Below are 13,512 nucleotides of genomic sequence, written 5' to 3'. Positions count from 1 at the left end.
GTATTCAGCTGAAAAAAATCACTTCATATTTAAGAAGCATTCTATCATGGTTTATTCGTTTAACCCTAAGAATTAAGACGTCACCAAAATTCACAGAATCCACAAGGATCATCGAGTCCAGCTCTTAAGTGAATGGCCCATATGGGGATTGCACTCACAACCTTGCTGTTATTAGCACCAGGCTCTAATCAACTGAGCTAATCTCAGGATTTTGAGACATTATAAAATGAGCTCCCCTTTAGATAATTAATAAAATTAGAATGAAGGGACTAATTCAAACCAAGGATCCATATCTTCCAACATTTGGTTCTCTCTACATCTTTTCAATGCTCAAAATCATTAGGCTTTATTTCTTTGTTACCCTCTATTTTCATGCACCTCTCCACCAACAGGTTCTGTCTTATCTTCGAGCATTAGGGAGTTGCTGCAGATGTTTGACATTAAACTAATACTAACCTCTGAATAGCCTAAACTTGTGCAAAGATGACATGATAAATATTTTAAAAATCTTGTGAAGAGTACAAAGAACTCAGATCTTTTTTAAACTCCAATTACTTCCTGAATATCTATAGAACATAAACAAGGATGAAGCGATGGGGAAGAAGCAGAACAAACCCTTTTCTGCTTTTACTTATTCTATCCTTTTCTTCTTAGTAAGAGCTTGCAAAGGAAAGAAAAAGAGAATTAAATATTGCACTGTCGTCATGTAACTCCCAAATCCCTAAATACCTCACTGCCATTATGCCTAAAATTGATTAACAGTTTCTGATGGATTTGAACTAACTGATAAATTAAATCAGCTGTCCTGAAGCTCGTTCCCACTTCACAAAACTATTTGGAGTTCAAGGTATCTATATGGACTCCACACAAATACTTGTACATTCCAAGCTTTACATGTTTACTGCTTATTTCTTTGACAAATGGACAAGTCTGAAGTAAAGATTTAAAGAACAAATGGGAAGTAAGATGAAATTTTGAGAGGGAGAGAATGGGAAAAAAATTAAGTCTGGGGAACATTTTAACTGTTTTTTGTATTAATCTAAAACTAAGAAGCAGTGAATAGTATACACTTAGAAACTATTAGAATTAATATATTATTAAACTGTTAAGTTGAAATGAGGACAAAAGCAGTATTTATTAAGTCCTATAAATATTAAGTATTTATTAAGTATGACTACCATGGGGAAAATATTTTTTTTGAGAAATAAAAAGGGGAGGTATAAATATTGCACTACTACTTCAGACAGGATCATACATAAATATTTACTAAACGTAAATTATTTGCAGTATGAACATAACATTCTGTTCTTCAAAGCTACAGAGAACTACTCTAATACTTGAGTTGCAACTTTAAAGCATCAATACTGTGGTTTAATCAAGTGTAAAACTACCAAATTAATAATGCCTAAAGGCTTTTTGGCCATCTCAAATGACTGTCTATATTAAAACACAAGAAGCTAATAAAAAAACCCCACAAAAACCAAACACCAACCAAAAATCCCCCAAACCAAACCAAAACTCATGCCCCAGGGGTTGGAACCAGATGATCTTTAAGGTCGCTTCCTACCTAAACCATTCTATGATTCGAAGATGAACAGGAAGGCAAGCTATCCACCTGAACTAGAACTCATGCAAAAATATGAGAAACACACCAGAAATTACTGAAACAGGACTTGCAAAGTAAACTTAATCATAACTATTCTAAGAGTAAAACTTTTAGCTCATTACTTGCCATCCAGTTCCTTTTAAATTGTGATTGTTGTGATGGAAAACAATCCATCACAGTGCGCTTGGGAATCATGCCAGGTTTTCAGCCACAACTTGGCTACAAGAGGATCTTGCCCATGTGTCTTAATAAGACCAGAGGCTTGTGATTGATGCTGCATTAATAAATTTATTCCTTAGATCTGAATCCTAAACATGATTGGTCACAGAATTACTTTCAAGACATAAGACTCTCCAGTGATCAGTCTCTCACACAGGGAAGAATATTTTAAGAGCCTCACTCAGGCTTCAAAAAAGATTCAAATCTCCTTTTACTGTTTATTGGCTGCATTTCTTTCTCCAGATGAGATAACTCACTACTAGCAGGTTTCAGGAATGTCCAAAACCGTATTACATTTCTTATGCTATTTAAAATATTTTCACTTACAAAACCAAAGTCTTATCATCTTCATCCAATTCATCATTTCTTTATCTGCCAAATCTTCATATAGCCTTGATTTGTAAACTTCTTCCCTTTTACAAATGTGTTACATTTTTATATAGACTGTAGCTTTTCTCAAAATTATACATTTTATTATACCACACCTCCAAATCTTTCCAAATTGAAATAAAGTACACTTCAGGCTTGCAGTGACCAGCCCTCTTGACCTTACAAAGCCACATCCCAAAATTTCACCCCAACACTCATACAGTACCCACTTGAGAGCTTAAGGGAGCTCAAAGTAGCTTACAAGCAAGAGAGAACAGTACCTTTCAACAGAATCCAGCAAAGCTACTTTAAGCAGAATCTGGTGATTCACCTTCTTTAAAATGAAAGTTTGGATTACTCAGCAGCCTCTCTGCAGGCACAATCCACCTGTGTCATGTCATGAAATCCCTCACACTAGAGCTGCACTCTCACTGCTGAACTGTAGGCAGCTCATGAATCATTTTTATTTCCCCTTGCCATGTGATGGCACTATCTACACTTGCCTCTCAAGTCTAATACAAGAAATGAGTGGGTGAAGCACAGAAACAGGAGTATGAAGAAAGACTGACACTGACGAGACCAGAAAGGAGACACTAAGATTTATGGGAATGGGCTGAAGCCTAAAGAATGGCAACCAGCACTAACTAGGTGAGCTCTAGATTTTGAAACAGCAGCACCAGAAACAAGTACAAAACTAAAAATCTAATCAGATTACACAAAGAGAAAACAGATAAAAGAGTCAAAGGAAGTTCATCCTGGTAAATGCTTGAGGAGGGTCCAACACTTTTTCTCCTTTTATCAGAGACTGAGAAATGTAGTTGTAAAGTACATCCTTCTCCAGTCAAAGAAGATGACAGAGCATTACTGCTGCTGGATTCTCTGCTGTTTGGATGGGGAACTTTGGCTACTGATCCTAATCTAAAAAACACTTCTGATAAGGCACAGATATACATAATGCTCCCTCACCTATTATTCAGTTTTTAAACCTCAGAAACTACATTCAGTAAAAGCAGTAGTAAAGTACAGCATTACTAATTTTTCCATAATGGAATTTTCAGAATTAAGATTTGCAACCTATTAACTCAAAAAAACTACATGGGAAAAGAAAAAGCCCATCAGATTATGAACAAATTCTTTTCTAAGCACTGTTTCAATAGTATGCAATGAATAAATAATCGTGAAATCCTCCAAACAGAAGGGAAAAAAATCAAACAGATTCTCAGTAAGTGTGTGCCATCCATTTTGTGCAATGAGGCAGACATGCCACAGGAAATCATTGTGACTTGTGTGATTCAAGATCATATGATAAAAATATATTTACAGCAAATTGGATTGTTTGCACAGACAATATTAACTGTGACACTGCTCACCTTTCAAATGTTTGTCTTTGCAACCTTAAAAACGCTCTTTTAACACAGTTCCTCTAAAATGTACCCTTACAAATGAAAACTAACAAACAATTCATTGTCAGGCAATGTGTTTCCACATTTCTAAATAATCCTGCATAGAGAGCTCACAGTTTATCAGTTTTATGATTATGATGCTGGATTGTATATCATCCCTTGCCTGGTTGTATATTGGCTTTATACAGAGCTTTACTGAATAAAATTTTCCAAACAACAATATTGGATGCTAGCATACCAAACCCTCATAACGTTTTACATTAAAGAAAGGAAATGCACAGTTCATGTGAGTTAGAAATTCATACAGTTATAAATGTAATAAAGCCTAAACTGCAAATCAGAAATCTTACAGGCAAGCAAGGACTGCAACCACACAATTCAACTCCAGCAGAGAAATTATTCAAAAGAGGTAGAGAAAAGAAGTGTTTGATACGAAATTCAGCATATCATGCACATATTAAGCACATAGTACAATCAGCTATAAACTAGAGTTGAACTTTAAAGGACATAACAGTTTGGCTGACAAATACATTAACAGCCAGACATCACTTGTTTCTCTTTAAAATATATAATCATAGAAAATTGTCCATATGTATTTCAGGAAATGTATTTTTTCATAACAAGTCATGCTTTAATTGAACAAAAGATGAAAAATTTATCATTTTTCTGATTATTATCTTGACTTTCAGTAATCAAGACAGAATACCTGGCTTTTTTATTCAATTATTTCATTTTTCATGTTAAGATAAAAATGCTTTTAAATCATGAAGCATTTAACAGAATATAAGCAGATGCTCTGTAGCCAATAACAGTAATTTCACACCTGTAATGTTTTTGCTCTCAAAAAGATAAAGGTTTCTAAAATTCAAACTATCACAGCTTAAATCTAGTCTTGAGCATCTTAAGTAAGATGTATAGTATTTCATTATTACTTCAACATCTTCTACAAAAAGATTAGTATTTTATTTACTAGAAACAAAAGCCAATTTTATCTTTTCAAAAACAAATAAACTAAGTCATTCTAATACCAGTCCAAATAACTTGAAGCTTATTTACCTTCCTTAGGTAAGCTGTCAATGAGTAAGATTTACACTTGTTTCTATGGGCAAAATCTTATGAGTGTACTACGTAGTTACCAATAAAAACCCCCAGTATTACAAGAAAATGGCTACACCCTCAAAGGACATGAGACTGCAAAATTCTCACATTTACCAGCAAACTTGTATGTATCTTTGTATGTTATTTTTTATTGATGCAATAAAAGCCTTGCATCAAAATTTTCCCAGTTCTACAAATATTTTAAACAGGGATTTAACTTTTTAAGGTATATCAGATATACTGACTATAGCATGGCTTCAGATACAGGAAAATAATTCATTGTTGAGGACTTGCATCGACTATAAGGTACTATGAAAAACTGCTGCTGTACAAGGAAGTATGAAAACAATTCACATCTTAATAGCTCCTCTCTAAGTGTTTTTGATTGTACACATGCACAGTATATGCAATAATATATGAAGCAATTTATAAAATATGTACATGCATATGATGAAAAGTTCAAATAACCAGGAAAAACTTATAACACATCTTTTTATAAAACTTGGCAGAAATAGGAGATGTCTTCTTTCCAGGACATTTTTCTTGCCTCCTTCTGAAAAAGTCAGCATCATATAAGAAAACCTCAGGAGCCAGCTCAATTGAATAATTTGTTCTACAGTATTTTGCTCATATATCTATTAAAAAATTAGGCAAGAGAGTTTTTTTACATCATAATGTTTATCAGTTTCTGTGACAACTCAGTAGAGCATTTCTATTCTGGAAAAAGATCACTAGAAGATATGTGCTTGCACTTTTGTGTTCTCACCTATTCTTCATACTTTACTCTCACTTTGTTCCTTACCTCTGGCTGATTAGAAATATTAAGAATGAGGGCCCACAATTCAGCTCGGAGCGCTGTTGGACATCCCTGACGAACATATTGTTGAGCTGCAGCACTGTCTTCCTCTGCTAAAACTGTAAGAAACAAAACAGGTAAAGCATTGATATAGTGTAAAACTTCTTTCAAATACCCTAATTTTTAACTTTAAAAACTGGTTTACCATGCTGGAAGCATTAGCTAACAGGAAAACACCAAAAAGTTCTGGTTTCCACAATGCAATTAAGTAGTTCCTTGGGAAACAAGGCCACTGGTAATAATAAGCAAGGCTGTACTACCTTCTGTCACAAAACAGTACTTGGTATGTATCCATGATTATATCAAGGCTAGTTGCAGCTAGTAGGCATCATGCAGAATAAGCAGTCATACACAGTCACAAAATACTCCTGTTTAATTATGAGTGGTATCTCAGCTCAAATAGGAGACTGGCACTTGTTCTGGCTTTTTTGTGTCTCCCTTGTTTTCATGTTAACTATACAAGTATCTTCACAGGTAACTGTGGGGCAAGAACTTTCTATTTCAGAGTGAACCATCATGTTTTCTCATTTGGTATGTGTACTCTGGAGGATAAAGACCTTGTTTTTCAAAAGATTTTGATTTCCCTTCATATTGACATAAAACAAATACTCTACTGTTGACAGGTGTGCTTAGATGGGTCATTGTTGTGAAGCTTCAGGCTGCTCTGTCACAAGGGTCTCATACTGAATACAGTACTGTACGTACTGTAGGACAGACTGCCTCACTCCTTCTTTATATCTATACACTTGAGAGACATACATCTTTAGCTATTGTAATCTGGCAAAAGTGTTTCCTTCCAAGGTTACGTGATTAACTGTTCTCTCATACCCAAAATGTTTTTTACAACAGAAAGAGAGTTCAGAGAAATTTTTGTGATATTATCTAAACATCAGGTAGGTGTTGTGCTGGTATTCAGAAGTTTTCAAATCCATATCCTCTGATTTTTCTGAAGTCTCCATGAAACAACTTGCTTTTCTAAATATCAGTAAATTCAATATTCACAATATCTGCCCTGACATGACTTAGAAGGATGAGGTTTGGAATTAAAAATCTATCTAATTCATTCTTGTCTTCTCTTAAATACTGAATAGACCAGTTTGCCAGTTTTCTGTTTAACCTGCAGAGCTTTAACACAGACATTTTGTGATCCTTTGTTTCTAAATGGAGGGCAAAAATAAAAAAATTAAAAACATTCCTACATTCTCCAAAAAACTTTAGAAAGACTTTAGATGTGATTCATCTCAGTGTCCATGAGTGTTTATCCTATTTTTTTTCTGAAACAAAATATTAAAATGTAGTTTTGCTAAGTACAACAAAGAAAAATCCTCAGACTTGGCAATACATCTAATATAAAAGCAACATCATTACATCAGCGGCAACCGAAGTCATAACTAACACCCATTAGAGCATGCAGCAGGACTCTCACTGAGTGAACTGGGATTTCAGTTTATGGTCAAGACTCTTAACTTACATTTTTACAAAATTTTGAGTCCTTGCATATAGAAAAACTAAGGCATTCTCTGTAATAGAGGTTGCCCTATACAGACAAGACATAAGAATAAGAACTACAGTGTAGAGCTGAATGGATGGCTCAGGGAGTTCAGAGAGGTAATTTGTTTGGAAGAATGGGAAAAGAACAGAGAGGTGGATGGTACCTAATGAGGTGCTCTTGAATCAGAAAACTTACAATGAAGGACAGAAAGATGACCACAAAAGAAGAAATAAGAAAGGTCACTCTTTTGTTACTGCAACAAATAAAAGAGGGAAGGGAGTACTTCTGAGATGGTATCCTTTCTCTTTTTCCTTTGATGGTGCTAATGTTTAGCAGGAATCACAAGAGACAGTAAGGAGCAAATATTGATGGATTCCAACTATTCCTTGTATGTTTCTTCTATAAGCAAACCTAAGCTATGAAATTATTATTTTTTTATTATTTCTCTCTCTTTTTTTTTTTTTTGGATAATTCTTAACCTACTGAAACAACCCAGGAACCTCAGGAACCTTTTCAGAAAAAGCAGTATGCGGAGACAAATGAGTGAATTTTTCAGAGTGGCAAAGTATTGCAATACTCTGCAATTGCAAACAGTCGTTAAAAAGACTCTATTCTGACGCACAGACATAAATCCCATTACACTGATGAGAACTTTGTGTGCAGAGATGGGAGTCCACACTATTTTGATTTTAAAATGAAATTCAGTAGCAGCATAACTTATCACCAAAAAGCTATGCCTCTGTGCTTCCCATTTCATTTTTAATGAAATATCTGCAGAGTTATTTATCTGGTAGCTACTGGTAGACTGCAAATGTTTGCTTTTCTGTCTCTGTCTAAATGACAACAGTATTACTGACTGTCTTATCTAAACTACAATGGTATTACTGACAATGCTTTGTGTTAGCCTGTCTAAATTCTTAAAATTCTAAAAGGTACATGGAAATTAAGATATGAATTTACTAAACACATTCCTAACTACTCACAGTTTATTAGAGATAAAAACAGATCCATACCTTTTTGTCCAACACGTACATGTTCATTTTCAAAGAACTCTAGAAAATACAGACACAGAAAAGAAAGGCAAAAAATAAATGAAAAAAAAAAAAAGGTACTCTAGCTGGTGATGTATTTTATATTTTTATTACATACCATTAAATTCAGCTGATATGTACTACTAACATCACTAAAAATTAACCTGCATCAGCATCAAAGTTCTCTTTCAAAATCTAACAGGAAATAATACTACAGGATTTCTTCTTGTCTGAAGGACACAAATATCAAAGCAGCACTATACTACATGAACTTAGATTTTCAATTAGGTAAGTTTCCTTTTAAAAAGAATACTGATAATAATATTGATACTATAGTGATTTCCATTTTTGTATGGAAATACCATTTTAAAACCTCTTTTACAGGCATAGATGCATCGATGGAAAACCAATAGAAATTATGCACTATTTAAGATACTGAATATTAATATATGGATATGTCCTGTAATATTTTCTTAAAAGTAGTTATTTAAAATACATTTGTGTGTGTGTTTGTATTAAATATATATTTACAAATATATGATGAAATATAAATATACTTAGGTATGTATATATAAATAAAATATATATTTTTATATATGTATATATATATGCCTATCTGTTAGTTGGCTTAACATTTATTGATATTTTCTGTATTTTTGGAAACAGTGAGTGTGGTTCTCTAGATCCTGAAGTGTTCCAACATACTGAAATTAATGTATTTTCAACTTCTGGTGATGACTTTCAATCTTAGCCAAAACTGACTCTTCATATATGCAATGTTTTCTATTATTAACTGTATTTTACTAAGAAAATCACTACAATCATAGTTACAGAACAAATATTTATGGTTTATTATGAGAAAAATATACAAATTACTTGGTAATTGCAAAGTATTCTACTCATTAGTGTTCTATTTAAATGACTGAAGCACAGCATTTGCTTACCAGGAGGCACTTGTGCTGAATCATCAATACCCAGTTGTCCTATATTTAAGCCTAGTTCACTGAAGTCTTCTTTCTGAAAAGAAACAAAATTACAAAAAAGTAATTAACAATGTTTAATTCTCTAAATCACTAGAGATTTCTTCTTAAAGGCTTAATGCAAATCATTTCTAAACCAAATTAAGTTTTTTTAAATGCATATGAAATATGGAGTCAGGTTTTAAAAGAAAAGAATCTCACATCAATTCTTACTCTAGTTTTAGTTATAGGCTCCAGTTTGCATGTCAACTATGATATGGATGTAGTAAAGTGGTGAATGAAAGATCAGGATAAGGATCTCTAATTCCCAGCTCTTTTCCAACCCAGGTGAAAGCTTTTCTACTAGGATAAAATCCCCAAGAGTCTCATCAGTGAAGCATTAAGAAGAATTCTCCTATTTTCTAATTATAATACACTAGTACTCAAACATTTCTTTTCATTTATAACCTGACAATAAAGGGACTTAAAATTACTTTGAGAAGAAAATCAGAAGCTAATTCACTGTCAGATTACTGATCTAGTACAGGATCAAATAAAACTTTAGAATTAAGGTACATATTTCAAGTTTCTTGTACAGAAAAAAATGAGTAAGCGAATAAAGTGTACAGAAGTGTGTTTTTGGCACAAATTAAACCCGTGTGGCATAAAATCAAAACTTCCCTACTGGCAGATAATTTACTGTTTATGTTTTATTTTTCATTAAATTTTTTTACTTTAACTACATATTTAGATTGGTTTTCACCTTCAAAAGGAGAAACTTATGATGATACTCTTATTCCTTAGAATCTTTTTCATTAGAAAGGCAAAATACCCCTCACAGAAACCCCTTATAAGAAAAAATATACTTACCAATTCTGAAATATCTTTAACTTTTAAAGGAACCTGAATTAGCCCAAGATGATTTCTGAAACTAGGCTGTTCTCCATTTTCATAATTTGGGTTTCGAAGATTCATCAGTACCTTAAAAATGGTAGCTCTGTCATTCCTTCCTTACATTCAGAACTCTTCTTAACATCAGCAGTATTAGAAACAATAAATTCAGCACAAAACCATTTCCCCCAACTTACATATATAGACCCAAATTATTAAATTATATCTCAATATTTTCAAAATCAAAAAGGATTCAAACTTTTAAGGAAGCAAACACATTCTACTTGAAAAGTAGATTCAAAATATGAATAAAAAAGCAGAAGTAATTTTTGATTTATGGGATTAAGTGCTGACTAACTAGTAATGTCTTAACTAAAATCTACTTCCTCATCAAAGCTATTCAAATGCCAAAGGAATATTTCTGATGGCTACAATATCCAGGATATTCTTCAATATTGCTTTTCTCTGAAAGAATTTTTATCCATATTCTTAACACTGGCATCTTATAGAGCTTCCAATCAAAGTGCTACATAACTTACTAATAAAATAATTTCTTACTAAATAACAATGTATCTAAATATCTTCTATCACTTGAGACCAAAAATAATTACTAAATTAAAAGTATAAAATTTAAAGGACAAGGAATCATGTCAAGATAAGTAACTGCGATCTATAAAGGAATTTAAAGTGTCTTCCATACTGTCATTCCTTGGTCTAGATTTTGATATGATGTTGAACCGCAAGTATTCTTTCTAACACGCGTTTCCATCTCTTATGAAATTCTTTAATAACATCCTACCTCTACAATTCCCAGTCTTGTAAGTATTCTAATACCATATAACCTCACTGTCAGACTTGTAAATTTAAAGCAACTCCAGAAAGGAAACAGTATAAAGGAAAAAGAGAGTGATCATGAGGGTCATTGGATAAGGCTAAAAAGAAGATTGGTTTGTTTATAGATCCGAGATTAAAACACAACAGAATAAATGAAACATTTTCAAGATTCTTATGATAAGTGAACAAAAGCTCTTTAGAAATGTCATAAAATGTATATAAAGTTTATTGTGGGATTCAGAAATGCATTCACAATTCATAACTATGAAACAATTTACACTTAAGTCAGAAACACTATAATCTCCTCTACAACTACAAAGCATATTCCACTAAATTTGCACTGAAACACATTGAAATGTGAACTTATTAATTCTGACTGATAATTCAGTAAAACTTCTAAGTTTTACTCTGTAAATTTGGAGGCCACTTTAACTCCAGAATTCTACACTATTGTCATGCTTTAGATGGTTTCTTTCCCGAATAACTCAAAGAATATACAGATAACAATTTAAAAAAATTTTTCCAATCATATTTTAATCCAAAAATCTCCTACTGTGTCACCATTAAGTTCACTGTTGTCATGTTTATTGTCCATTATTCCATGCCTGTTCTAGACATACCTAATAAAGCAAATTCTGTTTTACTAAGATGTCTGTGCTTGAACCACATGAAATTATGAATATTACTGTCATTTCTGAGTTTAAATCCACAGTCACCATTCTTTTAATGGTTCAGTTTGATAACAGACAAAAGCCTCCAAATTCCACACAGTCCTGTTTCATGTTTGATTTTTTACAGTCTTCATAGACGACCTACAATTTCAACTGCATACAGGTCTGCAATCCACCTCCAAAGAGTGTATCAGCTTCACATATTGTGATTTATCAGCTTAATGTACTGGAATTTAAAACGTAAAATGAATTACAAAATCAGCTGGAGAATTGCTCTCGGAGGAAAAAAGTTAGCCCCAGACTGTTCTTTGGAGAAAGAGAAGTTTATCACAGGTACAATTTAAAACTGCAATTAAAGAAAAGGGACAATAGCATTTTGTCCAAACACAGACTGTTATAAAAAATATGCCAAATTTCACTTGCTATAAAGGACAACTTGTATGAAATACACTTACCAATTATTTTTCCCACTTCACATAAAAGACTATAATGGATACAAGTCAGTGGCTGAGTATTGTTTCATAAATGCTTACCTCAAGAAAATCTTTAGGTGCATAAACAGGCCGGAAGAGACTTAGATCTGAAATGAGATTTCAATGAACTATGTTAAAACCAAAATATGAAAAAAACATACCCCATATCTATAACACAATCTAGCAATCTGAATAACATATTAGGGCAAAGATCAAAATAACCCTATCACAGATACCATGCCTACAACCACCACATATTCTCTCACAATTATGCTACTGATAGTGCCTTGGTTTTGTAAACCCCAAGCAAATGGAGGGAGGGGTGTTTTTTAAGGTCCCTTTAAGGGACCATTCTATGATTCTGTGAAGTGAACAGTACTCACAGGACACTTTTACTTAATCCTCATAAGCCTTTAGACTGAACCAGTCCTAGACATGAGACACAATATTCAAAAGCAAGGTATTTTTTTAACAGCTTAGATTGTTGAATTGCACATACTGCTGTCAAACAAAAACTAGGGAGTAGTCATAAACAATCCATGAAAAGTATCTGCCATCAGACAGGTTGTACTGTGATAGAAACTACCACCTTTGAAAAATCCTTTATTTTAAGGAATTTGGATATGAACTAGAAATGCAATTAGTTTTGCTCTCCAAAAGTAAATCACTGACTATTCTGTGCAACAGTTATTTTTATCTTTTTCAAGAAGAAGTCTGAGCTTAATTATTCACAGTTCTGAACATTTTCTTTTTATGAGCCTAAGTTTACACACTAAGGGGAGCTTTGTCCTAATTATATAAATCTATAAAGCACTGGAATATGGAGTATTCTACCATAATCTCTCAGTGATGATTCAATACTAGTATACCATAACTTGAAGGAAAATAACAATGAAATACTTACTTATGCGTAATAACAAATTACCAATGAGAAAAAAGATTGAAATCAGTTTGCCTTGAAGAGATTAACCTTTGACTGATAAGTAAGATGTGCATGCTACCTCTCTATGTACAAAAATGTAATGCATGTACATTTACTTGACCTTACCTGGCTCATCAGTTCCCATTTCATTCCATTTATTAAGCAGTTCTTTCTGTTCACTTACAGGCCTCTGAAAGGCACAAAAAGTAACTCTTCTTTTTTTAACAGTATGAATAAAAACATGCCTATTTCAAATATGCATATATTAATATAACACTTTAAAAAATAGTACCACAAACTTATTTGCTCAAAATTTTTTCCCAGCTTGAAGGTATATTCTACTGTAGGAAGCCCAGGTTCCACTTACAGGAAAAAAAAAGGAGCCCATCAAATAGTTTCAGGTGTTTATTAACAAATTTTATGCTATTTAGTACTTAGTTTCACATTATTGAAGATCTACTGCATATTCAATAGAGCTGTTGGATTTATTCCTTCCCCAGCAGTCATGAAAAACAAACACAGCTGCATCCTTTATCTCATGATGAAAAGAACAGACCTTCTGCCACCTATCACAGAGGTATATCAGGGGAACGAACAAAAAATTCTATCATTACTGCCTAATTCCATGATCTTTAAAACTAAAGCCTCTAAATTAACAAAAAAAACCCCCAATAAAACAAAACAGAGC

The 13,512-nt window shown here is 33.1% G+C and overlaps 1 protein-coding gene across 1 annotated transcript in view; it reads right to left on the bottom strand.

Annotated features, from left to right (window-relative positions):
* Positions 1-13,512, bottom strand: part of TBC1D19 (TBC1 domain family member 19) — a 37,346-nt gene that overhangs the window by 14,931 nt on the left and 8,903 nt on the right. The window contains exons 6-11 of the mRNA XM_029962362.1: positions 12,951-13,014; positions 11,963-12,009; positions 9,904-10,014; positions 9,019-9,091; positions 8,057-8,095; positions 5,498-5,610 (exon numbers count right to left, since the gene is read on the bottom strand). Of these exons, the coding sequence (XP_029818222.1) occupies positions 5,498-5,610; positions 8,057-8,095; positions 9,019-9,091; positions 9,904-10,014; positions 11,963-12,009; positions 12,951-13,014 (447 nt within the window). The remainder of the gene's footprint in view (positions 1-5,497; positions 5,611-8,056; positions 8,096-9,018; positions 9,092-9,903; positions 10,015-11,962; positions 12,010-12,950; positions 13,015-13,512) is intronic.

The sequence above is a fragment of the Manacus vitellinus genome, unplaced genomic scaffold (assembly GCF_001715985.3).
Source record: "Manacus vitellinus isolate BGI_N305 unplaced genomic scaffold, ASM171598v3 scaffold_0_pilon, whole genome shotgun sequence".
Taxonomy (NCBI): domain Eukaryota; kingdom Metazoa; phylum Chordata; class Aves; order Passeriformes; family Pipridae; genus Manacus; species Manacus vitellinus.
The sequence above is the reverse complement of the archived record's forward strand: the minus strand, read 5'-3'. Positions and strand labels throughout refer to the sequence as shown.